This window comes from Podarcis gaigeae (assembly GCF_964106915.1).
Source record: "Podarcis gaigeae genome assembly, chromosome: 4".
NCBI lineage: Eukaryota > Metazoa > Chordata > Lepidosauria > Squamata > Lacertidae > Podarcis > Podarcis gaigeae.
This window is the reverse complement of record NC_139677.1, coordinates 23,071,285-23,098,178: the sequence shown is the minus strand read 5'-3', so window position 1 is coordinate 23,098,178 and position 26,894 is coordinate 23,071,285. Positions and strand designations below refer to the sequence as shown.

General features: G+C 46.1%; 1 protein-coding gene across 2 annotated transcripts; it reads right to left on the bottom strand.

Moving 5' to 3' along the window:
• Window positions 1-239: 239 nt before the first annotated feature.
• OBI1 (ORC ubiquitin ligase 1) lies at window positions 240-26,614 on the bottom strand. 2 transcript variants are annotated; one of them, XM_083735285.1, is made up of 6 exons: window positions 26,431-26,614; window positions 15,476-15,611; window positions 14,359-14,450; window positions 12,635-12,883; window positions 10,122-10,210; window positions 240-2,803 (listed from the first exon to the last, which is right to left on the bottom strand). In XM_083735285.1, the coding sequence occupies exons 1-6, from the start codon at window positions 26,500-26,502 to the stop codon at window positions 1,240-1,242; spliced, it is 2,202 nt and encodes a 733-aa protein (XP_083591411.1). In that variant the 5' UTR covers window positions 26,503-26,614; the 3' UTR covers window positions 240-1,239. The 2 variants fall into 2 exon arrangements, with proteins under 2 accessions (XP_083591411.1, XP_083591412.1); XM_083735286.1 differs by lacking the exon at window positions 26,431-26,614 and adding an exon at window positions 25,845-26,266.
• Between the last annotated feature and the right edge of the window lie 280 nt (window positions 26,615-26,894).

The following is a 26,894-nucleotide window of genomic DNA, read 5'->3' as shown; positions in this document are numbered from 1 at the left end:
ACCCAGAGCTCTTTGAAGGCAGGAGTAGAATACAAGTGAATTTGAAACCAAACATTAATGCAGGATGGAAATCAAAAGATACCAGCCACATTATTCGATACCACATTGACAAAACTGGTACGCGCTGCCATCACAGGGAACGACTTAATGAACATTCCGAGTAGGATTTCTAATTACAAAAGTCTCCAATTCTTTGTATGCTAATTCAGTATCTGAAGAAGCATCAAGGAAATGCGGCACTTGTGACATTTTTTTTTATTCATTCCACATAGAAAAAAGCATGCAGTATTAATGTAAAACAGTACAGTATTCATGTAAAATGCTCAGTGCACATTTGGTAAACAGGGCATTAGCATACCAACCCATTTTTATGAACTACACAGTCACAAAACAACACGGTCTTGTACAACAGTGGCGCTTTCTCATTTTGGAAAGTTGAAAGCAGTGTTTAATTAAAAAAAAAAAGGAGAGCAAAGAAGCAAAAAGGACTGGGTTCTGTGTCTTCAGCAAAACAACATTATTTTTCCAAATGAAAACTGCCAAAGAAAGAGACTAACAGCTACAGATTCAAAGCTACAGATTCAGCAAAGACTCATGCAGGTGCGAGCAAGCAAATGTTTTGCGGTGGAAGCCAGGTTCGGAGAGAAGCTGGGCTTTGTGATGATAGCTCCTGTCACATTTTTGCAGAAGAAAACGAGAAGCAACGCAGCCACCCCACTGGTGTCAAACCCATATCATGATTTGTCTCCACGAGAAACTGCTTTGAAGATCTGTCAAGGCTCAGTAACTGGGCATTTAACAGCTCCTCACAGGATAGAGACCTCCTATAACCCAACGCTAAAGAAGCAAAAAGAAACCCCGAGGTGTCTAAACCTGAAGACATCTATCAAGAGATAAACGTTACGAAGATTTATTCTTCAAGAAAATGTACTCCAAAGCAGAGGGGGAAGGAAACTGTGGGTCTACAGATGTTGCCAGACTCCCACCAGCCCAGCAGATTGTCAGGAATGGTGGGAATTGTAGTCTGGATGAATCTGGGAAGGCCACAGGATCCTCACCCCTGCACCGAAGGATTTCCACACTCCGTCGCTCAGTGTCAAAGTAGGACAGACTGAGGTCACTGGAGAACCCAAAAGGAATTTGCAAGGGATGGTGAAGGAACGAACATTTTCACATTGGCACTAAAGTATTGTGTTTAGGAAAACAAAACAAAAAAACCAGTGAAAGTCAAGAGGGGAATCAGTTCTTGGTCGTTTTTGAGGGACTCGCGCTGGACAGGCTACTCTGGATTTTCCTTTTCGCCGACGCGTGGATGCTTTTGGCTTTTCTGTCGGGTATGAAGGACGACGACCAAGGAGACTGGAGTTGGTTGTGGAGGTTCTGCAGCTCGGGCGTCACCTTATAGAGAGGGGACCCAAGTTTGTGCTCTTCAAATGACCCTCGAGAGTTGCTAAACAGAAAGCTGGGGGAAAGCTCTCTTTGGAAGAGGAAACTCCGAGGTTTCGTTTCACTCGTTTCTGAAGTCCGGCCGGCAAATAACGGGAAGGGCTCTGTCGTCTCTAATGCAGATGGAGAAAGGATGGAAAAGGTGGCAGACTTCCAGTCGCTCCCCTCTTCCGAATTATCACCTGCAAGAGGACATTTCAGAGCGTTTTGCTCCTTCCTCTCCTTGGCAGTCTTATCCTTTTCATTGAGGAGGTCGGGACACTGCGTCGACTTGCATGAGTTATCCAGGTCAGAAGACGACTTGGAAGTGTAATAGGGGCTCTTGCTATTGTCCGACTCGGACATCATCGAATCCAGCTCGGAGATTTTATCAAGGTAGGCGGCATCCATAGACGCCTCGCTGGACGTCCTGGTTCGATTCATTTCAGAAGAGCGGACAGGATGCAGCTTTTTCGGGACGCTCGGGTTGTGCGTTTTGTCGCTGGATTTCGCCGAAGGCTCGCCAGAGTCGCCGGGGGCCGCGCTGGGCTCGGCGCCCTCAAAGTTCTCGTCATAGCGTGGCTGGCACCTGTTCCAAAACACCGGCTTGTCCGAAGCAAAACAGGCCGCCTTGGTCTCGCTGCCCTCGCAACTGCTGGCACTATGTTCCGGAGAGTCTTTGTTCCCGTCATCCGACGCCTCACCGAAATCCTCAAAGTCCAGTTTTCTCAGAAAGGTGGGCGTTGCTCTGGGATCCTCCTCTTTTGTGGTGGGGTCGTCTTTGTTGCCAGGAGTGTTCAGCTGCAGGCAACTGAGAGACAGAGGCGTGCAGGGATCCGGGAGTTCATAAAGCTCTTCTTTGTACGGCACACAGTCTTCTATTTTATCCCATGTTTGCTCCGAGCAGGTGTCCATTTCGGAGCCCCCTATATCCAAGAGGCCCTCCTGAGAGCCGGCGAAAACGTCCGTGCCGGACGAGCACTGAGCAACCGGCTCATCCGAACAGCCCCGGCCGGCTGAATTTAGGCACACGTCATTGCTGCTCCCTAACAGCCCACTACCCGCCGGCTGCTCGAGGTCATCCGGGCTGTGGCTAGCGCACAAGCAGCTCGGGTCTATGGGCTCTTCCGGGCTCTCCAGCAGCGCTATCTCACTGGCTGCGCTCCTGCCACTCTCTTTGTCCTCCATGGGATCCGTGGCTTCGCTTTCCGGGCTTGTGCTTTTCCTTTGGCTGCCTTCCCTCTTCAGCCGAGCGATCTGAGCTTCCAGGTCTTCAATGTAGGCATCGCTTCTCTCCAAAGCTTTCTTCAGGCGGTTGGTTTCGCGCTCGCACTGTTCCAGCTTGGACTGAAGCACGGCGACGGTAAACCTCCCGAATCTGCAGGAAACCAAAATGCGAGGCGTTTAAAGAGGGTTAAAGGAAACAGAGAGTCAACCAACACTCCAATTCTTACCGTTTCACTTATTTATACAAGAAGCGACCCTCAACAATCCCATTTACCCTGCCATAGCCTTATGACAGAGGCAAGGTCAACAAAATGTGGTTCTATAGGCCTCCTAGAAGAAACCTGCAGCTTGAAAGTTAAAGGTAATTAAACAGACAATTTGTTATATACAAACAACTCATAGCTCTGACGAAGGTGGCTCAGAAGACAAACACATTTATGGAGTTAGGAACAGTAAGAGGGACTCTGAGAAGGAAGGGAGAATGGAATGGGAAGAGAGATGAGGAATCTGTGGTCTTTCCAGGCATTGCTGGCCTATTTATCTAACTATTGTAAGTTGTGCTGAGTTTACATTTCATTTAAAAACGGGGTTTCGTTTAAAGAAGGGACTAGTAAATCCCATAAATAATAACAATTACCGTATTTTTCGCTCTATAAGACGCACCAGACCTAGGGCCTTCTTGGTAGTGGCACCCACCTTGTGGAATGCCCTCCCACCAGACGTCAAAGAGAAAAATAACTACCAATCTTTTAGAAGACATCTAAAGGCAGCCCTGTTTAGGGAAGCTTCTAATGTTTTTAATAGGTTATTGTATTTTAGTGTTTTGTTGGAAGCCGCCCAGAGTGGCTGGGGAAACCCAGCCAGATGGGCGCGGTATAAATAATAAATTATTATTATTATTATTATTATTATTATGGCCCTGGCAACACACACGTTGTAAATCCTAATTTCTTGACCCTTCTTTCATCAGTGTCAAGACCTCTGTAGCTTATTTTAACAGTAAACAGTTGAAGGATAAGAGTGCTGACCATCCCAATCACCCTTCCATCATCCAGCATAAAATTTGTCTGTGGAATGCCCTCCCATCAGATGTCAAGGAGATAAATAGCTATACAACCTTTAGAAGACCTCTGAAGGCAGCCCTGTATTGGGAAGTTTTTAATGTCTGATGTTCTGATTATGTTTTTATATCTGTTGGAAGCTGCCCAAGAGTGGCTGGGTGAACCCAGTCAGATGGGTGGGGGTACAACTAAAATGATGATACCAGCTCCTCCATACTTGGGAGCTGTGCCCACATTAGGATGGGTCATGCCCATGTCTTTAAAAGTCAGCAAAGCACCACTCTGCGACAAAACCGAGAGCATGGCGATTATGCCCTAGTTAAACCCCAAAATTCTACATCTATGATAAAAGGGAGCAAAGAATACTTTAGAAAAAAGAGAGTCTACGGCTGAAAATTAAACCATTAGCAGCACTAAGGCAATAACAAGCAGAAGATTACCCTACCAGGGGCTGGACCTATCCATTCAACTCAAATATGCATGAAGAATTATCCCCTAAAACAATGGCAGAGATTTATGATAACATTTGAACAGCAGTCCACATCTTGAAATATTTACATTCAATCATTTTCTTACAGCTCAGCAGTGTTTTACAATATACATTTCATCCACAATGTCACCTTGTCAAATATAAAAATGCCAATATAAAATTCAGTAATTGTCACCATCCTTTAGAGATTTTTTTATTTTTTTTAAGACTCATTTGGAGCCTTGCGATTATTTTCCTCTCTGATGTACAGCTTTCTCCCGGCTTACGCAGTGCTGGAACTTTTTTAAAAATAAAATAAAAAATCTTTTGCAAAGCGGCTTGTTTCCTTGGAACTCCAAACCCACACACTTCAAAAAAAACAACACAGCAGTCAGTTGAGCAGAGCAGTGCTTTTGATGAAGAGTTTGTGCTGACTCCCTAGATCATTTTGCTTCACAAGTTTTAGTTAGATTTCTGGGCCTAATTCGAAGTGCTGGGGCCTGCCTAAAATGGCTTGGTACCTAGATCTCTGAAGGATATGCCCTTTCTCAACCTGTAAACTCAGGCTTATCTTCAGAGTTCCTCCTCCAGCTGCCCCAAGCCATCTGAAATGAGGCACGTGGCAATTAGGAAGAGAGCCTTCTCAGTGGTATTAATATTATGTTATTATTATTTGAATTTGTTATTATTTGAGTTTTATTATTATTGAATTTGTATACTGCCCTATACCTGGAGGTCTCAGGGAGATTCACAGAATAAATCAAAATATAAAACCACAAAATACATCATCAAAATAATAATAATAACAACAACAACAACCCCATAACACCCCCACTCGAAAAAGCCCCACATTTTAAAAAGGCATAGGATGGGCTGATAGCACCCCAGATGAAGACTATTCACCCAGGGGAGGTTTGACTGGTTCACCATCATCATCATCATCATCATCATAAATTATTTATACCCACCCATCTGGCTTCCCCAGCCACTCTGGGTGGCTCACAACAGAATTCAAAGAGCAATAAAACATCAGACATTAAAAACTTCCCTAAACAGGGCTGCCTTCAGATGTCTTCTAAAAGTCAGATAGTTGTTTATTTCCTTTACATCTGATGAGAGGGTGTTCCACAGGATGGGCGCCACTACCGAGAAGGCCCTCTGCCTGGTTCATACTGAGAGCTGCTGCTCAAATTTCACACGAAGCAAAATTGGGGGTAAGCCCATAGACAGAAGAGCTGATAAATTCTGAAGGATGTGGCAAGAGGAACTTAAAAGCGTTCTGCAATTGCTGAAGTGCACACCCGACCAAGACACTGAAGATGCAACATGAAGAACACCCACAGGTGCAAGAAATAACAAAAACTGATCAAAAATTAACTGTGTCGGGTGAACAGACTACAAGCTGAACTCTTCTTGCACAGATTTATAAATATATTTGTTTTGGTGCTGCAGTTAACAAACGCTACTTTCAGTCACTGTATTTGCCGTTTTAATATTGCATATTGGATTTGTGTTTCTTTTCTAAGCCTTGTTGAGTATTCATTTGAACTGAAGAGCTGGGTAGAAGTAACACACACACACACACACACACACACACACACAAACATGTATCGGTTATAATTTTTGTGCTGGGCAAAGTTCTTCCTGGTTTCTCTCTGTCTCTCATGCCTTGTTACACTGCCATTTCTAGAAGGATATACGCTCGGCATTTATTACCCCTTCTATGCAAAAATCTTCAAATGAATCTGAACTTCAATGTCTAAAATCCTTGGTAGAGGACAAGGATCCTGAGATCATGTTAAGGATAACCAAATTCTGTGTGATTGCCATAAAACTTAGGGAACAAGCTGTGCTATCATAATGATTAAGGCCTTAAATGATAATTTTAGGTTATATGTTAGTAACTAAGTTTTAATTTATATATTTTTAAACTGTTGCTATATCTGTATTGTCCCGATTATACCTAATTGCAAATTTAAATGTATCCCTATTGTGTTTTATGACTTGATATTGCATGTGGGCTTGAACTTGTCTGTGACCGAAATAATAAAATTCATTCATTCCTGGTTTCTCAAGATGTCTGAATTTAGGTGGCGGGGTGGGTGGGTTGGCCACTTTTACTCGCCATTTAAATTTTTGCTATTTTCCTGTTTATAAGCCACCCTGAAAGTATTTGCCGTCAAATGTCAGTGACTCGTGTGCTAAGCCAAACCGCACCTTAGCTCAGCATGGCAGCAAAAAGGACCTTAGTAAAGGTAAAGGGACCCCTGACCATTAGGTCCAGTCGTGGCTGACTCTGGGGTTGCGGCGCTCATCTCGCTTTATTGGCCGAGGGAGCCAGCATACAGCTTCCGGGTCATGTGGCCAGCATGACTAAGCCACTTCTGACGAACCAGAGCAGTGCACGGAAACGCCATTTACCTTCCCACCGGAGCGGTGCCTATTTATCTACTTGCACTTTGACATGCTTCTGAACTGCTAGGTTTGCAGGAGCAGGGACCGAGCAATGGGAGCTCACCCCGTTGCGGGGATTCGAACCGCCGACCTTCTGATCGGCAAGTCCTAGGCTCTATGGTTTAACCCGCGTCCCAAAAAGGACCTTAAGGAAGAACAAACTGGCTGTGGACTCTTCTCTGGGACCTCCTACCTTCACATGGTCTTGGTAAACCATGGTTTGGCTTACAGCAGTGGTTTTCAACCAGTGTGCTGTGGCACCCTGGGATGCCTTGAATGGTGGTCAGGAGTGCTGTGGGCAACACTGGCCTCAGTCCCTCTTTCCTTCCCTCCCTCCTCTGATGCCCTCTTGTGTCTCTGCCTCCCAAAGGCTTGCACAGCTGTTTGTTGCAGCAGCCCTGCCTACAAGCTCCCCAGGCGAATGGTGCCTCTGGTGCTGGCCAGAGGGTGCTGGTTGCCAGGAGCTGAGGTGGCCTTGCAGTAAGCAAGCAAGTAGGTGAGAGAGCTCAGCCAGCCAGTCTGTTGCTGTTGTGAATAGACAGACAAATGGGAGGTTGGGCAGACAGGAACTGTGCTGGCCTTTCTTGTGCTTCCTGTGTGCAAGGCCTGCCTAGGAGCTGAGAGTCCAGTGTTAGAGGGGAGCCTTCCCGCCATGCAGGCCCAGTGATGCCTGCTGCTGCTGCCTCCCAAGGTGAGTAAGATGGCCTCACATTCAGCTTTGGCCAGTCTCCATCAGACTGCTAAGGCTAGGGGCACCATCTTCCCAGGCCCCTATGGGGCAATGTGAGGAGGCACTTCTCTTGGGGGTGGCTGCTCAAAGACCATGGGCCATGCTGCCTGGAGGACTCTCAAGGTGAGGGAAGAGAAGAAGTGGCTGAGGGAACACTCCACAAGGGAGAGTGTTTGAAAAGGGATGAGGAGCTGCCATAACTGGGCTCCTGAGCCCCACGGGGGTGCCAAAAAAAGAACATAGTTGGTCAAGGGAGCCGTGGACTCAGAAAGGTTGAAAATCTTGGTACAGTGGTACCTCGGGTTAAGTACTTAATTCTTTCCGGAGGTCTGTTCTTAACCTGAAACTGTTCTCAACCTGAAGCACCACTTTAGTGAATGGGGCCTCCCACTGCCGCCACACCACCAGAGCACGATTTCTGTTCTCATTCTGAAGCAAAGTTCTTCACCCAAGGTACTATTTCTGGGTTAGCGGAGTCTGTAACCTGAAGCGTATGTAACCTGAGGTACCACTGTATTATGCAAACCAGTTGCACGTTCAAAATGGCTGCCGAGCGAGCTCCATTTCTGCTTCAAGCAGAAGCACTTGGGAGAAGTTGGAAATTCTCTTGGGGCCTTTTTGTCATCCTTCTAAGCAGAGTGGGGAAGGGCACACAATGAAATGCAGGTTTCAGAGGGGGGCACCCTCTCCCTGCTTTCCAATGCGCAAAAAGTACTGTTGGACTCTGCCAACAGAGGCCGAGGCAGCCTTTGAACCCAGCCTCCGCTCTTCAAATTCCAACAATACTTGTCTCCCACTGGAAGCCAGGGAGCATGTCGCTTTCCCTTCAGGCTGGTCACCATCTATCTTCAGTAGCAGCCCCCTTGGAAGGGGCTGCAAGACAGGATTCATGGTGAGAAGACGCGGGGGCCTGTTAGCAAGCTGCCATTTACTCTGAGATCCAGCCGTAGTTGCCGTGGAAGAGAGAGACTTGTCTGTGCAAAATATGCACAGTTCACTTATATGCAGATCTAGCAGAAAAGTCCAATGGAAGAAATGTGTAAGATGTTTATTTAATGCAACCTGCATTAGAGGCAACCTCTAATTTGCTTACCAAGAGAAAGCATTGTACTCTCAAGCGCAGGTTCTCTTAAGAAGTGTCTCTGGACCTCAGAAAGACCACCATTCTAGTAGCCATAAGGGACACATGGAGAAGTACAGACTGAGTAGGGCTACACCAGCACATTAACTAACCCACTAGTCTATTTCTAGGGCATTTAACACAGGAAGGAAGTTAGGTAGGAATGTATCTCATGTCTGACCCAACATTGTGGTTTGCATACATCAGACAGCCAGGATGAGATGACCGCCCTCTCTCTCAAAGGATCATAGAACTGTAGAGTCAGAAAAGACTCTACAAGGCACGAATCTTTTGTCCAATGTGGGGCTCAAACCCACAACCCCGAGGTTGAGAGTCTCCTGCTCTACCAACTGAGCTCTCCCAATCTCATCACGTTCTTTGAAGTGATGAGTCTTTTAACATAGCAGATCAGGAGTGGGGAACACCAAGTTCTCCAGATGTTGGGACTCCAACTGTCATCACCTCCAACCACCATGGCCAATGGTTAGTGATAGGAGCTGTTCACCACACTCTTTAAATTCAACAAAGGAAGAAGAAGAACTAAACATTGGAAGAGGCTGGTGGGCCTTGGTAGGTCCCGACGGGAATTTCCAAAGGTGCCACTGTGCCCACAGGTGCCATGTTGGGGACCCCGGGTTCCAAAACTTGTTGTATGAGTGCTGGGGGAAATGGAAGATGGCCACAAAACTACTGGAGGAGTCATTGTGGAAAAGGTGGACAATGCTATGATCTGTTTCAACCAATGTTTTGAGAAGAGGGAACAATATGGCTTTCTATAGTTCTCTAAGTAACCTTGAGAGCAACCAGGAGTAGGCTAGACTTTACCACTCTGAGGCCAACCTGGAAACACTGTGGGTTGGTGGAGGAAGAATGAATGGTACCCTTCAGATGTTATTGAACTATAGCTCTCATCATCTCTGATCATCTCCCATGGCTGGGGCTGATGGGAATTGAAGTCCATCAACATCTTGAGGGTACCATGTTGGCTATCCCTGCTCTACCCTTTGTCTGTCCATTAATTTACTTCCACAGATCCCCTTGCCACCCATGGCATCCAAGCATCTGAATACAAGGCTGTAGTTAGCAGTACCATCGTCATGAAGGAATGGGGAATCATTTTCACCTGCTGTTGATTTGATTGTCCTGTTTTTGCATCTCAACCCTTGGACCTTCGGGCTCCAGGGTGGACTACAAACACTTTTAACAAAACCAATAAATTTCCACCTGAATACCTGTGGTGCAATTTGTTTTGAGGACTCATGAATAAATCTATTTTTTTTATCGTTGTTCTATAGAACAGCACAGGGGGTTGTGGTGGTGGTTGGGCGGGGGAGGGGAAGTAGGAAGCAGGCAAATATCAAGCAGTTTTTGTAATATCGTTGTAGGTGGTTTTGAAACAAATCTAATATAAATCACCATGCATTCAGACAGAGACGGCATGTAGCTTCTAAGTCTGAAGGAAGACAAGCCGTTCAGAATTCCTATTTAATCTCCACACACACACATACACACACAAAACAAAGACAAAGCTCTCCACCAGCCCAGTCTGCATTCCTGCAACGGTGGTTATGGTCCTCCAGTAGCTGTGTATGATCGTATGAATAATGCACGACAGGTTTTAAAATATTTACATACTTCTGGGGCGATCGGCTTCCAACCTCAGCCTTTAGCCGCAAGTTCTCCCTCACAAGGCCACTGTTTTCGAGCCTCAGCTTCTTATTTACCTATATGGAAATAAATAGGATTATAAGCGCGCAGGGGAAAAAACCCCAAACAAACTCACACGTAATGTTTATAAGACTTTAAAGGAGGGGAAGCATATTTAGACAGGAGCAACAGTTAACTCCGCTCCCTCTTCTCTGAGACCCTCGACAGAGACACCACTTAAAAATTACCCTGGGAAATGGCTTGCAAAAACTGGAGAGAGAACAGGCATTTTTAATTTATATTCCCAAAATACACCGCAAGGCTTCTACCCAGGGAAATAAACAGAGCCATGTTAGTTCAGCCTGACAGTCATTAAGGGGTGGTGGTGGGGAGCTCCTAATGGCAATTCCATGTTCCCCCCTCCTTCTCCTCCACATGACTAAATACTTTAAATGCATTAACATTACAATGTGCAGGTATCAGCAAAATGAGTGTCGAACAGCTTCCCGACTCTCCCAAACCGAGTTAAGATTGTCAAGCGGCTTTTTCCCCTTATAGGAAAAAATAAAAAGAGAGGCACAGGCACACACACTCTAGAGAACAAAATCCGCGATGACAACTTATTTGCCAGGCCCCATTGGTGTCACTTGCAGAATGCTGCTATTAATAAGCCTCAGGATTTAAAGCCCCTCTTGTCTCCGCGAACGGAATCAAGTGTCTCGTTTTCCGTTAAGGGCAAGGAAGCCACAGGCGCACACGTTCGCACACTTGCAACAAAGGAAAGGTCAGAAATTCAGTTGCGCACCAGGGCTGTAGCCATCTTTTGACCCATATCCCTGTTTCCTCCAAAGCACACCTACTTGCCCCGTGCTTGACAGTGGGGAATTCGGCAGCACAGCCGATACCTGCAAAAAACAGGGGCTGAAGTCATGGCTCTACCAGCTGAAGGGCTGTTGGTTCAAGCCTCCAGGATTGGCTGCAGGACCCTGCAGCTGACAACCAACTCAAAGCCGCTCTGCCAACCGAGACTTGGCGCTCGAGAAATGCAGACACGGGTCTTGCAAAGCGTCTTTGTGCTGCGTTTCCGACAGACCAGTTGACCGTCAGCGGTTGCACATTGGTCTTTCGCGGGCAGGCGGAGAAACCCCCCTGCCCACCATTGGGTATCCAGGTGACGGGCAAACAGGTTGCCCTGCCTGTCAGAGTCAGCCCATCGGGGTGGGCGTAGATAAGGATTGGACCTTCAAGGTCGGACAAATTGCACTTAGGCAAAACTGGAAGTGTCCTAACTCTTCCTTCTGACCATGCAAGTGTGAGCACAGCATGAGACAGAGGCTCCCTACAGCTTGTTTACATTATGCTAAACCAGGATAGGGATGCTGTGGCTCTTTGGCACTGAGCAAATGTCATGGAGGTGTGGACAATCTGGAGAGAGAAAAAGTGGAGTGGGGAAGCCAAAATAGGTGGAGCGAAGGCAAAGGGGTCTAAGCTTTCAGGAGGGACAGTTACAAGATTGTGGGCCCTCAATGAAGGGAACATGCATGTGCCATCCTGTAATAATAATAATAATAATAATAATAATAATAATAATAATAATTTATTACTTATACCCCGCCCATCTGGTTGGGTTTCCCCAGCCACTCTGGGCAGCTCCTAACAGAATATTAAAAATATGAAAAAACATCAAACATTAAAAACTTCCCTAAACAGTGCTGCCTTCAGATGTCTTCTAAATGTCTGATAGTTGTTTATTTCCTTGATATCTGAAGAGAGGGCATTCCAGAGGGCAGGTTCCACTACCGAGAAGGCCCTCTGCCTGGTTCCCTGTAACCTCATTTCTCGCAGTGAGGGAACTGCCAGAAGGCCCTCGGAGCTGGACCTCAGTGTCCAGGCAGAACGATGGGGGTGGAGACACTCCTTCAGGTATACTGGGTCGAGGCCTTTTAGGGCTTTAAAGGTCAACACCAACACTTTGAATTGTGCTCAGAAACATACTGGGAGCCAATGTAGGCCTTTTAGGACCGGTGTTATATGATCTCGACGGCCATGAAGGGAACATTCATGCGCCATTCTGTTAATTACAAGCAGCCTCCATTTTAGTCATGGCCGATATATGCGCAATCGCACACAGCGCCGAGCCCAAAAGTGACCCGGAAACGTCATAAAAGACATCACTAAAAGGGCGGAATGGGGGACGGGGTATTTCAATCGTGCATGATTTCACTCAGGTGCACAATGACCCAGAACTCAATCCCCGCACGGATCAGGGCTTGCCCAATGCCGTCCAATGACGGTGTGTCGAAAAAGAAGACGGAACATGGACCTCATACAACCACATTCTTGGTTTCATGGAATATTGGACAATGGCCAATTAACAGGAAGTCCACTGACCCAGTGCCTCAACCCTATTTCGCTTCTCAACCCACCTAGGAAATTACACAAGAGGTCACACCGCCAGTTATCCCTGCCCATTCAATATTGTCAGATTTCGCATTCATTACCTCTGTTAGCGCTCCCATGTCCTCCTTCACTTTTTCATACATATCATTAGCCGCCTGAAGCTTCTGTGTCCATACCGCCAAAGTCTCTGGATCCACCTTGTGCTTGTCCTCCGAGAGTCCTGGACTCTCCCGGGTTTTGTCAGACACGTCAAGCGTCTCGGGGTGCAGGACAGATTTGAGCTGCGCCTCCAGGCTGAGCTTGCTCCCTTTTAGCTCCTCCACTTCCTTCTGCAGAGATTCTATTTCATCCTTCCGAGTGAGTCAAACCCATGGCCGATTAGGGGGCAGAAGAAACACATTTTTGCAGGAGGCAGGAAAAGAAGAGGGAAAAACAACAACAATATCGGCTAAATTTCTTTGTTATACTGCTCAATTCCTTCAGGTTTTTGTAGGCTGATCCCGGTACAGAAAATGAGCTGGCTTTGAATCTGCCATCAAAGAGAACAGTGGTACCTCTGGTTAAGTACTTAATTCATTCCGGAGGTCTGTTCTTAACCTGAAACCGTTCTTAACCTGAGGTACCACTTTAGCTAATGGGGCCTCCCACTGCCACCGGTGCGCGATTTCTGTTCTCATCCTGAGGTAAAGTTCTTAACCCGAGGTACTGCTTCCGGGTTAGCGGAGTCTGTAACCTGAAGGTACCACTGAGGTAAAGTTCTTAACCCGAGGTACCACTGTACATGTATATATAGGGTGAGCTCTTTTAAAACAGGCCCTGTGGAACATGTGTACTCTGTATCCATGGGGCCTCTTTTAAACGACTCACCCTGTATGTGTGTGAATGAGAGAGAGATCTTATAGTACTGGATCAGACCAAAGGCTGATCTCAAACAGCATCTTTTTCTCAGCAGAGCCTAGGCAGATGCACAATTCAAAGTGTTGGTGCAGACCTTTAAAGCCCTAAATGGCCTTATCCCAGTATACCTGGAGCATCTCCACCCCCATCGTTCAGCCTGGACACTGAGATCCAGTGCCGAGGGCCTTCTGGCGGTTCCATCACTATGAGAAGTGAGGTTACAGGGAACCAGGAAGAGGGCTTTCTCGATAGTGGCACCCACCCTGTGGAACGCCCCCCCATCAGATGTCAAGGAAATCAATAACCATCCGACTTTTAAAAGACATCTGAAGGCAGCCCTGTTTAGGGAAGTTTTTGATGTTTGATGTTTTATCGTGTTTCTAATATTCTGTTAGGAGCCGCCCAGAGTGGCTGGGGAAACCCAGCCAGATGGGCGGGGTACAAATAATAAATTATTATTCTTATAATTATTATTTTAGCCAGATCTGTACGGAACAGCACCTTGGAACACAAAGCAGTTTCAAAATATGGGCTTCCATCCAGTGTACACCTTAAGCTCCTCAATATAGAGGTAGTGTACAGGCTGGGTTTCTGACACCGGACTAGAGAACCCACTGATTCGCCAGGGCTAGTACAGCCCCCAGAACATCCACAAAGACCCTCTTGCGAAGCCTTGTCTTGTGGAGTGTTCTGCAAGAGGCTGGGCATGATAGCTGAGTCTTGTGGAGCACTTTGCTTTAGCTGAGCCAGGTCATTACCTGCCCCACACTTCACAGGTGTAGGGCAGGTGGGTGTGGCTTGGCCAAAATGGCCTTGCGGACCTAATAAGATCCATAGGTTGTTGGTTCCCCATCCCTAATGTGTCCCAAGGCAGTTGGCTCCATACAAACCAGAACTTCATAAACCACCCTTGCTGACACGGTCTTACCTCATATTCTTTGTGCATTAGCTCGAGCCTCGTTTTGCGGAGCTGTTTCCTGACCGTCGGGCTGAACACAGGGTTGCTTTCACTCGTCCCTCCTGCAGCAACACAACAAGCAAGGCTCCATTCAGCGCTCAGCTTTCTTCTAAACATCTGCAGCCCCTCCAGGCTACAACATCCCTGCCTCAACATCTGGAGGGGCAGCACGTTTGCACACTTCGTTTTGAAGTTTAAATATAATTTATTTTAAGATTACGACTCACAAAGGCTGTCACATCCTAATGCAATCTTATTTATATTTATAAAATTCATTGCATCTTTTGCGTGTCTACTCAGAAATCAGAATGCTGATTTCCATAGGCCTTGCTGCCAGGTAGAGGATTCCAGCCTAAAGTCTTCTTTACTTATAATCTGGGGTTGCCACCACCTCTGCAATCGCTCCCATGCAGTTTCCTGGAATGTGTAACACATATACCTGATAACAACCCTGTGAGGTAGGCTAAGTGGGGGGGGGGGGGAATCAACTGGCCCAAGGTCAAGTAGTAAACTTCACGGCTTGAGCGGAGATTTGAATTCAGGTTTCCCAGGCCAACATTTTGCTTCAGGGTTGCCGACTCTGGGGGCACATTATTTGCAAACTGGGGAAACTTTCCCTGGCACAAACAACAAACTCAGTACATGTTGAATCTATTCTATTGGCTACAACAGAATGCTTCTTTCAAGCCTCATTTCAGCAGGGGCAGGGACCCTGTGGGTGCCAGGAATATGGTCTTGGCACATGCCCCTGTGGGTGCTGCGTTGGTGACACCTGCTCTAACCACTACACCCCACTGCAGCACACTGGCTCGAGAATCAAGGCTATGGCTGGGAACACCTGGGTTTGTTGGATAACATGTCCCATTCACACGATCACGGTCAAATCTGTTTCTCAGTTATGTTGCAAAAACAAAATGGGATATAGTGAAACGGACGCCACCGTTGCAAAAACGGCAGAATAAAAATACAAAAGCTGGTTGTGAGCCTCAGCAGAAACAGTGCAGCTGGATGCTGCACAGGCTCCATGCCATTCAGAGGATAAAAAGATTCTGCATGCATTTGATGGGAGGGAGAAAGGCTGCCTTACCTAAGACCTCCTTGCAAGGATTGTCAGTGGTGATGGGGATCCTACAAGCAGGACACTGACTGTTGTTCTTCAGCCACACTTCAATACAAATGGAGCAGAAGACATGGTTGTTGGCACAGATGACCGGATGACGGACCTTGCAACGGAGAGGGTATAAGAATTAAAAAGGTATTCTAGAAGCAATTGCTCTTTTCCCTTTTTGGCTTGGAACACACATAAAAATCATGCAAGGAACATAGAATCTTAAGAGTCAGAAGGAACCCAAGAGTAATAAATAATAATAATAATAATAATAATAATAATAATAATAATAATTTATAACCAGAGCATGCACCACTCTAGCGAGGCAGTCCGCGGGCAGATAGGGTCTCAGCCTGCGTACCAGATGGAGCTGGTAAACAACTGCCCTGGACACAGATTTGACGTGCGCCTCCATGGACAGTTGCGAGTCCAAAATGACTCCCAGGCTGCGCACCTGGTCCTTCAGAGGTACAGTTACCCCATTCAGGACCAGGGAATCCTCCACACCTGCCCGCCTCCTGTCCCCCCAAAACAGTACTTCTGTCTTGTCAGGATTCAACCTCAATCTGTTAGCCGCCATCCATCCTCCAACCGCCTCCAGACACTCACATGCAATGCTGGAATCTCAGATAAAGCATCCATGACAGATGGCCATCCAACCTCTGCTTAAAAACCTCCAAGGAAGGAGAGTTCACAACCTCCCGAGAGAGACCGTTCCACCGTCAAACAGCTCTGCCAGAAAGTTTTTCCCGTCTGTTTAGTCAGAATCTTCTTCCTTGCAACTGGAAGCCATTGGTTCGAGTCCTGCCCTCCAGAGCAGGAGAAAACAAGCCTCTTAACTCTTCCATGTGACAGCCCTTAAGATATTTGAAGATGGCTATCCTGTCTCCTCTCAGTCTCCTCTTTCCCAGGCTAAACATATCAAGCTCCTTCAACTGTTCCTCACAGAGCTTAGTTTCCAGATCCTTGATCATCTTGGTTGCCCTCCTCTGCACACGTTCCAGCTCAGGCTTCCTCAACCTCTGCCCTCCAGATGTTTTGGGCCTACAACTCCCATGATCCCTAGATAGCAGGACCAGTGGTCAGGGAGGATGGGAATTGTAGTCTCAAAAACATCTGGAGGGCCGAGGTTGAGGAAGCCTGTTCCAGCTTGTCAACATCCTTCTTAAATTGTGATGCCCAGAAATGCACACAATATTCCAGGCGTGGTCTGATTGAGGCAGAGTAAAGGTAAAGATAAAGGAACCCCTGACCATTAGGTCCAGTTGTGGACGACTCTGGGGTTGTGGCACTCATCTCGCTTTACTGGCCGAAGGAGCTGGCGTACAGCTTCTGGGTCATGTGGCCAGCATGACTAAGCCGCTTCTGGGGAACCAGAGGAGCACACAGAAACGCTGTTTACTTTCCCCCCAGAGCAGTACCTATTTATCTACTTTGATCTTTCGAACTGCTAGGTTGGCAGGAGCAGGGACAGAGCAACGGGAGCTCAACCCATTGTGGGGATTCAAACCGCCGACCTTCTGATCGGCAAGCCCTAGGCTCTGTGGTTTTTAGACCACAGTGCCACTCACGAATAGAATAGAATAGAATAGTACTATTACTTCCCTTGATCTGGACACTATACAGTGGTACCTCGGGTTAAGTACTTAATTTGTTCCGGAGGTCCGTTCTTAACCTGAAACTGTTCTTAACCTGAAACACCACTTTAGCTAATGGGGCCTCCTGTTGCCACCGTAGCACAATTTCTATTCTCATCCTGATGCAAAGTTCTTAACCCGAGGTAATATTTCTGGGTTAGCAGAGTCTGTAATCTGAAGAGTATGTAACCTGAAGTATATGTAACCCGAGGTACCACTGTACTTCTGTTGAGGCAGCCTAGAATAGCGGTAGGTTATTTCTGCTGCTGCATCACACTGTTTACTCATGTTAAGCTTGTGGTCCACCAAGACCCCTAGATCCTTCTCACATGTACTACTAGTAAGCCAGCAAGCAGCAATGCCACCAAAGCAGAGAGGGAGAGAGAAAGAAAGAAAATACATGGGTAAAGAAGGGGTATACAGAGCAGAATGTAAAAAGTGAGGGGAGAGACTTCATCAGGCAAGGCTTCTTCCACCTGCCTTGTCCCATCCTCCAGTCTCTGCTTCTCAATTTGTATTGTATTATTTTATGCACTGTGGCTTGCTCTTGTTTTCTTGATGGTCGTTTAGAAATTATTCATTGTAATGGTTAAGAGTGGATTTCTGTTTAATTTTTATACGCTGATATTTAATATTATTCTATATTATTCTAATGGATTGTTGAATGTCACTTTATTTGAAGTAGGTTGCTTATTTTAAGGTTATGTTTTATTATCACTTTTTTATATTGCATTAGATTTGCATTATATTGCATTAGATTTTTTATACAGTGGTACCTCGCAAGACGAAATTAATTCGTTCTGCGAGTTTTTTCGTCTTTTGAATTTTTCGTCTTGCGAAGCACGGATTCCAACCCAAAATCCAAAAACCCCCCAAAAAGTTTTAAAAGTTTAACTTACCAAATGGCTGCAAAAGAAGTTTTGGAAAAGCTTCAAAAATCACCAGAGTCTTCAAAAACCTCAAAAAAGGAAACAAACTTGCAAGACGTTTTCGTCTTGCGAAGCAAGCCCATAGGGAAATTCGTCTTGCAAAGCAACTCAAAAAACGAAAAACTCTTTCGTCTTGCGAGTTTTTCGTCTTACGAGGCATTCGTCTTGCGAGGTACCACTGTATTGCATTAGATTATAAGGTGTACAGTGGTGCCCCGCAAGACGAAGGCCTCGCAAGACGGAAAACCCGCTAGACGAAAGGGTTTTCCGTTTTGGAGGCGCTTCGCAAAACGAATTTCCCTATGGGGTTGCTTCGCAAGACGAAAAAATCTTGCGAGTCCCCGCGGGTTTTTCCCCACTTCCCCCCCCTTTTCCTAAGCCGCTAAGCCGCTTAACAGCTGATCGCTAGAAGCCGCTAGACCGCTGTAGCGCTAATCCGCTAAGCTGTCAATGGGCTTGCTTCGCAAGACGAAAAAACCGCTAGACGAAGAGAATCGCGGAACAGATTCTTTTCGTCTTGCAAGGCACCACTGTACATTCTTTGTTTCTTCAGCTTGTAAACCACCTTGGGTATTGTAAGATAGAAAGACGGTATTGCAAATTTAAAAAGTGATGAAAAGTGAAAGTGATATCAGGACCAAGCAGCTAGAATATTATATGCACAGAAATGGAAAGAAGAGGAGTGGCAGCTTTTGAAAGTAATGGACTACGCAGAAATGGCAAAGCTGACAGGGAAATTAAGAAATCAAAATGATGAACTTTTCATAGAAGAATGGAGGCTCTTTGTGGGCTATTTACACACACCCACACACCCACACCCACCCACACACCAAATGAAATCGTGAGATAAAAGCAGAAGAAGAAAAAGGAAAAATTAATTGTAATACAGAAGCTTTCTGTAACAGATAAATATATATAATGCAGTAGAAAGGGTTTGAGTAAAAACACTGTGGGAGGTGAGGGTAGGAAGTCAATTTATGAAACAATGTAATTATTTGATTTTGTGAAAATGTTTGAAAAAAGTAACAAAAAAATACAGATATTGCTTGCTAAACTTTTAGAAGATTGCCCCTGACTGCTTCTGGCACAGCGGCCCAATGTAACCCAAGTTTCCAGGATTTCCGCCTTCCCGGTTTTACACCACACTGAGAACTAGAAACTTTAGAAAATAAATAGGAAGTCCAGACTGTCCAAAGCCCAAGTTATGCACTGTGTTTCTTTTGCACAGAACCCCAGGACAAAAGACCCAAGGGACGCAATAATAAGTGAACTCGAAACGGAGTTTAGACTTGCTGCAGAATCTGCAGCACAAAAAACTCCGCCAGTTTGCCATTTCCCTGCAGACAAAAATTAGTGAAGCTAGCACGGAAGGGCAAGAGGCTTTCTCCACCCTGCTGAGATGTTCTAAGCACTGATAACCATCCAATATAATATGTTCTATTGTACAGAAGGCAGAAGTAAAGAGCTGCTATGCCACAGAGAATTGGGGCTTTAAGCATTTGTATCTTAACAAGATGCTTATATATTTTCCTAAAGGAGCACAAACGGTTTTAGAAAAATAAGTTTCTGAAAGGCATTACTAATAAGATCTCCCTTTAATTTAAAATTCTGCTTGGAGTCCAACCCTGGGATTCAATAATCAACTATAAACAGAGAAATTCTGCATTTCATAATGCTACTTCGCCCACTGCGAAAACTTCTTTAGAGACCAAAACAAATGTTACTTTTGCTCCCAAAAGCCTTTGATATATTTGTGCTTCTAAACTCTGCTCTACTTCCAGAGATATGAGACATAGGATAAAATAAAAAAAAGCCCGCTTTTTCTCAAGCATTGTGGTCTACTGCTCTGTCCTAGGCAAACAAACCTAAGTCTACAATGCCTTGCAACGTGTGTGGGGTGTCTCAGACTCAGGGGCCAAATACAGTGGTACCTCAGGTTACATACGCTTCAGGTCACATACGCTTCAGGTTACAGACTCCGCTAACCCAAAAATAGTGCTTCAGGTTAAGAACTTTGCTTCAGGATGAGAACAGAAATTGTGCTCCGGCGGCGCGGCAGCAGCAGCAGCAGGAGGCCCCATTAGCTAAAGTGGTGCTTCAGGTTAAGAACAGTTTCAGGTTAAGTACGGACCTCCGGAACGAATTAAGTACTTAACCCGAGGTACCACTGTATAGCCATCCAGGGCTCTCTATCTGCCCTCTGAACTCTCCTCATACCATACCAGCTGGTTTTCCATGCGCTTGTCAAGTGCCTTTGTCCCTAACAGTGTTCCCCAAACTTAGATCTCCAGCTGTTTTTGGACTACAATTCCCATCATCCCAGACCACTGGTCCCGCTAGCTAGGGACGATGGGAGTTGTAGTCCAAAAACAGCTAGAGCCCCAAGTTTGGGAAATCCTGGTCTAGAATGCCCTTGGACTGCTACAAGCCTGGGTGGAGAAATGTGTGCCAAAAAAACCTCAGACAAGTCAGAAACCTTTTGTACGACCAATAGCGTGTGGCATGGCAGAGATGCTCAACTGTCCTCCTGACAGCTGAATGGCTGCTGCTTACTGGGAAGGGGGAAGTAGACAGGAGGGTCTCGCGGTGCAAACACATGGCTAGATTGGCTCAGCTGGTGTGTTTGCACTGGGCCAAAATTGTTGCCACCTCTCTCCCTCCTGGAAGCTGCAGCACCTGCCAGGTCAGGTATAAATCTCTCCTCCACTGCATTGTTTGCAACTGTCTCGTTTTACAGGATACTGTATTTTTCGCTCTATAGGACACACTTTTTCCACTCCAAAAATTAAGGAGGCGTTCTGGAGACTTCGCGTTGCTTTCGCTTTCACTGAAGCCTGGAGAGCGAGAGGGGTTGGTGCGCACCGATCCCTCTCACTCTCCAGGCTTCAGGGATAGCCTCCTGAAGCCTTTGGAGTGCAGTGGGAATTCACGCTGCGCTCCAAAGGCTTCAGGTTCCTTTTGCTGAAGCCGGGAGAGCAAAACTCTCCCGGCTTCAGCAGAGCGGGAGAGCTGCGCAGCGCCCCTTCAGTGAAGCGGGAGGAGAAATGGAAGGGGCTCCGTTTCTCCTGCCGCTTTGCTGAAGGGGCGCTGAGCAGAGAGGGGGAGAATTTTTTTCCTCCTATTCTCCTCCTCCTATGGTCCGGTGCGTCCTATGGAGTGAAAAATACAGTAATTGCAGGCTTGGGGCCAGAGACTCTTCTGAGCATCCAAATTCTCTGTGACAGGCTACGGATTCAACCACAACCAGAAGTTTCACATCACCCAAGACAAAAGTCCCCCAAAGCAGCACATTATACGATAGATTGTCCTACGCACAAATTATTCAGGGGCACACAGTACTGCTGTTTGTGCATCACAGAGAGTGTGCCTCTTCTAAGATGGCACCTACCAGCTGTGGTTTCTCTAAGGGCTCTTATGAATCGCCGTTTTGAGAAGTCTGCCGCATATCTGGTCTGGGTCAACTTCTTCTTAGATTCAGTACACTTTATCAAGCAAGAAAATGTAACCGCACGTGCCAGTTGCCACACCCAACCTCCAAATGTTACTTATTTTATTTTGGAGCATTATCGTTTCCCTGTAAAGTGTCCAGGGCATAATGAGAGGGTAGGTCCCTACCACAAGAGGCTTTCAATTTATAAATTGACCCAAGGAGTAAAGGTAAAAGTAAAGGACCTCTGGATGGTTAAGTCCAGTCAAAGGTGACTATGGGGTTGTGGCGCTCATCTCACTTTCAAGCCAAGGGAGCCGGCATTGGTCCATAGACAGTTTTCTGGGTCATGTGGCCAGCTTCTGGCGCAACAGAACCCCATGAGGGAAACTAGAGCTCACGAAAACGCGGTTTACCTTCCCACCACAGTGGTACCTATTTATCTACTTGAACTGGTGTGCTTTCGAATTGCTAGGTTGGCAGGAGCTGGGACAGAGCAACGGGAGCTCATCCCGTTGCCGGGATTTGAACCGCTGACCTTCTGATTGGTAAGCCCAAGAGGCTCAGTGGTTTAGACCACAGAGCCACCCGCATCCCAAGGGGTGAGAAACACTAATGGGGCAAAAATAAGCAGAATATGCCATTGTTTCAATTACACACAGTTTGTTTCAGAAGGAGGGTATCAGGGCTAGGGAGCTGTCCAAAGGTTTTGCGGAAAATATGAGTTTTAAGGTGAGGCCAGCAACCAAACGCTGCTGTTTGATGTTTTCCTGATAAGTGCAGCAGCTAGCCAGTTGTGCCCTCTCAAAGGACACTCTGTTCCAGCCCTCTTGCAGGATACTCTATTCCACTTCTGCTCCCCCATGATTTTCTGTTTTATTCCTCGCCTAGGCAATTGGCATTTCCTGTCCACTGAGCATGCTCAGTTCTCATTCGGCTTTTTCTGGGGTTGCCCTCTATTACATTTTTTAAAATGCAGGTACTTCTGCAAACCTCGGAGGTGGTGCCATTTTGGCTACATAAAGACCTATGCCAGGAGAACATGTAAACAGAAGATATAAGGAACCTCTGGGTCTCCAGAAGTCACTAGACCACAACCCCCACTATCTCTAACCAGTGGCCATGCCAGTTGGGTATGATGGGAGTCCAGCAAGATCTGGAAGGTCAAAGGTTGGTCACCTCTGGTACACAGGATTCAAACTTGTGGGGTGGGGTGCACACAAAAATCACACAGGCGAGTTATGCCTATTGATTCTTGGGAGTCCATTTCACAAACAAAGCATCATTTGCTGCTTGCAAAACACTAGCTAGTGAAGAACAAAGGATGCTGATTGGGTCAACCTGAAAGTCACTTTTTGGCCTCAAGCTCCCAGGTGGCCTACAATTAAAATACAATAATATACACCAATAAAAGCCAGTCAAATTATGGCCAGCCAGTCCAGAAGCTTGTACCAATGAAAGTCTTCATCTGGTCCAGGAAAATAAGTTGAAACAGATTCTCTGTAGAGGGCATTCCAAAAACCTTCTCTCTGATGGGCAGGAAAACGTTCAGTTTCAACCTACTGTCCCAACCTGCCTAGAGCTGATGGGAGTTTTAGCCCAAAATATCTGGCGGGACCAGGTTGGTGAAGGATGCTCTACCAAGTCTTAATGTCCTCTCTGCTTCAGGTGAAAATGCCTGCAGACAGCAAATAAAGGCACAGTATGGTTTGAGGCCTGGCTAGTGCCTGGATCCTTACCTTGACTCAGTGAACAAAGTATGTCAGAGGTTCAAGTAATCCATCAAATAGATCCCCCTAGAGTTTCAAAGTGACTCAACGTTTAGAAGATATATAAACACAACTGAGAACACCATTCAAATGTCGAATGGAAGAGTTCAGCAGTTTCATAATTAAGAATGCATTGCTTTTAATACAAGCAGATCAATCCACTATAGCTTTAGCAGACTACTGAAGACCAATTTATCAGCGGGCCTACTTGTTTATTCTGAGGTTTATTTTGGTTCTGATGCGTTACCGCAGCAGGGAAAAATATTTAATGGTGGCTTTTCTGTCTAAAAACAATAATCATTACAATTTAGTTAAAAGATCTACAGTCTGTAAGGACTCAACCTCTACTCATGTTTCTATATCAGTAATCTAAAAAATCAGAATGTTCTCATATTGGTGTATGGTTTTTATTTGGGTAGGTTTCTAAGTTTTTAACATGTTTATAAAGCATTCTGCTTTATTTATTTATTTAAAGGAAGAGCAGCTATTACACTTATTTACAGGCCACTCTTCTTCTCTGAAAGCAGCACAGGAGGATGAACGACTATAATAAGCACCTTGATATTTTATGAGTTGGTCTTCACCTGAAAGGCATCAGAGGATCTTAGCAAACCATCTCCTAACTATATCCAAGGCTACCCTTCCTGAATCCCAAAATGGTTTTCAACCTTCTGGGCGACAGTAGACATGATTTTCACTGCTCAACAGCTTCAAGAAAAATGTAGAGAGCAAAACCAACCCCTGTATATGGCGTTTATTGACCTCACTAAGGGCTTCGGCACTGAAAATCGTAATGCCCTGTGGACTGTTCTTCTGAAAATTGGCTGGCCAGATAAATTTGTGAACATTCTTCGGCGCCTCTGTGATAATATGACAGCAACAATGGCAGATAACAATGGCTCTCAAAGTGAACCATTCACAGTGGGATCAGGTGTTAAACTGGGAAGTGTTATCGCCCCAACTCTATTTATAATTTATTTTCATTGCCATGATCCTACACATTGTTGAAGGGAAACTCCCCACCAGGGTAGAAACCATATATCGAACAGATACAAAGCTCTTTAACTTGAGTAGGCTGAAAGCAAAGAGTAAGGTTACCATAACTTCCGTCATAGATATGCAGTATGCTGATGACAACGTAGTGTGTGCACACTCAGAGGATGACCTCCAAACCATCCTAAAAATCTTCGCAGAAGCTTATGAAAAGCTTGGCCTATCGCTCAACATCCAAAAAACCAGGGTGCTGCACCAACAAGCTCAAAACAACCCCTGTGCAGCGCCACAAATCCAACTCAATGGTGTAACGTTGGAAAGTGTCAATCACTTCTCCTATCTGGGCAGTTATCTTTCCACAAGGGCCAACAATGATGCCAAAATCCAGCATCACGTGAGCTCTATGAGTGCAGCTTTCTCCCGATTGAAGTGCAGAGGTTTTGAGGACTGGGGCATTCACAGGGAAAGCAAAATGCTTGTTTACAAAGCTATTGCACTACCAACCTTACTGTATGCTTGTAAAACATGGACCACTTATAAACATGGACCACTCCAACTCCTTGAAAGTTTCTATCAACGGCGTCTCCAAAAAAAATTGCATATTTACTTGGGAAGACAGGAGAACTAATGCCAGTGTACTGGAAGAAGCAAAGATCACCAGTGTTGAAGCAATGATTCTTCAACGTCAACTTTGTTGGACTGGTCATGTTGTGCAGATGCCTGATTATCGTCTTCCAAAGCAACTACTCTATTCCAAACTTAAAAATGGAAAACGTAATGCTGGTGGTCAACAAAAGAGGTTTAAAGACTCTCTCAAGGCAAATCTTAAAAAATCAAGTATAATCACTGACCACTGGGAAACACTGGCCTGCGAGTGCTCCAATTGGAGAACAGCCTTTGCCAAAGGTGTCATGGACTTTGAAGACGTTTGAACTCAGGACGAAAGGGAGAAATGTGCTAAGAGGAAGGCAAACACTTACCATGATCAACTCGCACCCAGAAACCTATGTCCCCACTGTGGAAGGACGTGTGGATCCAGAATTGGCCTCCACAGTCACTTATGGACACATCATTAAGATCGTGTTCATGGAAGACAATCTTACTCAGCTACGAGTGATCACCAAAGAAGAAGACACTGCTCTCTCCATGAGAAAAGCCACCACCAGATCTGAAAGAGGGGGAAAGTTTTCCAACAAGCTCCATCATACTCACAGCCACAAACTTTCTATTGTGTATACAGAGCCTGCTGAAAACAGGGTTGCCCGTCTATTCGGTGAACACACTTTCCCATAAGTATCATAACAAACAGAACGGGAGGGAGGAAAAGACGACAGCAGACCACAGAGTGGTCGTAAATAAGATCTGAAATCATAGCTCAGGATCATTTCTTGCAGTGCTAGTCAACATTTTCTCAGCATACATGCCATGAATGTAGAAAACAAGAGGGGGGGAAAGCAACAAATTCCAGCTGAACTCCTATAACATAATTGGTTGTGGAGAGCTTAGTGAAGCAAGCAGGGCTGTCCTTAAACGGGGGGGGGGGGGGGGGGAGCCTGTCTGGCCTAGGCTTCTACTTCAAATTATTTGGCCTACCTTGTTACTAGCAGGTTCTCAGCCTGCAGAAGCCCAGATTGAAAAACTCGTCTCTCAAAACCACTGACAAGGCATCGACTCTGATCCTAGCAATTTCCAACCACTCTAAAATAATAATTTTTAAAAGCCCCGAAACAACTGAGGAGGAAGGGGAAAGTCTTCGTTTCTCCCCCACCCCCGGCCGACCCTTCATCACAGGAGCTTCCCTTCATTTTACAAAAAGCGAACGCGTCCTCATTTAAGTACTGTACAGCCCAATAAGTCTTGAAAAGCGGAAGCGAATCTTTCCGGCACGGCAATGGTCCAGCTAAGGCCTCCCTTCCTCCTCCTGGCTCTAAAAGCAGCCACACACACGAGGTTCCGGCGAACTGCAGGGACAAATCTGGGAACCGGGGAACAATCGGCTACAGGTCAGAGGGAAACGCGACAGCTTTTTGGGGGAGAAGAGAGAGGAAATCCTCCTTGGAATCCATTCTCGCTCTCCTCCCTGGCAAGGCATGGCTTTCTCCCGAGGACCACGGACGCTTCAAAGTGTCCCTTCTTTGGGGTGGGGGGCGGTTGCATCTCGAACGCAAGGTGCCGTTACCTTTCCCAGGCAAATGTGGCAAGTGATGGGCAGCGTGAGAGAAAGTGTTACATTCTGAACGTTCTGAGCCATTGTGACGTTTCGAATCCCGCGAGCGTGGAAGTTCCAATCCACAGGCGGCGGCGACCGCGGCGGCGGCGAAGGAAGACTCGCTCTCTTCAACTCTCACGCTGCTAGGGCTCGCAGTACGGAAAGCCAGCTAGGCCAATCTTCCTCGCGTTGACGCGGACGCTTTTTAAGACTTCTCATCGGAAGAGGGGGAGGAGAGGAGGGAGGGGCCGAGAAATCTGAGCACGTAGAGCGTGGAAAACGCGAGTTTGTCTCTTGCCTTGCTTTGGCAGACACGGATGTGCGCACACGTATCTATTGCGAATGTGTAAGAATTTCAGTCGGGATTGGTGCAACAGACCCAGGCTTACCAAAGCCCCTCCCCTTTTGTCCTTACAATAACCCTATGAGATAAT

What these genes read in the sequence shown, in the direction of transcription:
- OBI1 (XM_083735285.1), bottom strand. Translation starts at nt 26,502, where the DNA reads ATGGCTCAGAACGTTCAGAATGTAACACTTTCTCTCACGCTGCCCATC. An exon ending in TCCTTGCAAGGAGGTCTTAG is followed by an intron (nt 14,451 to 15,475) that starts GTAAGGCAGCCT and finishes GTGTTGCTGCAG; the next exon opens with GAGGGACGAGTGAAAGCAAC. An exon ending in GGAAGCCGATCGCCCCAGAA is followed by an intron (nt 2,804 to 10,121) that starts GTATGTAAATAT and finishes GGTTTCCTGCAG; the next exon opens with ATTCGGGAGGTTTACCGTCG.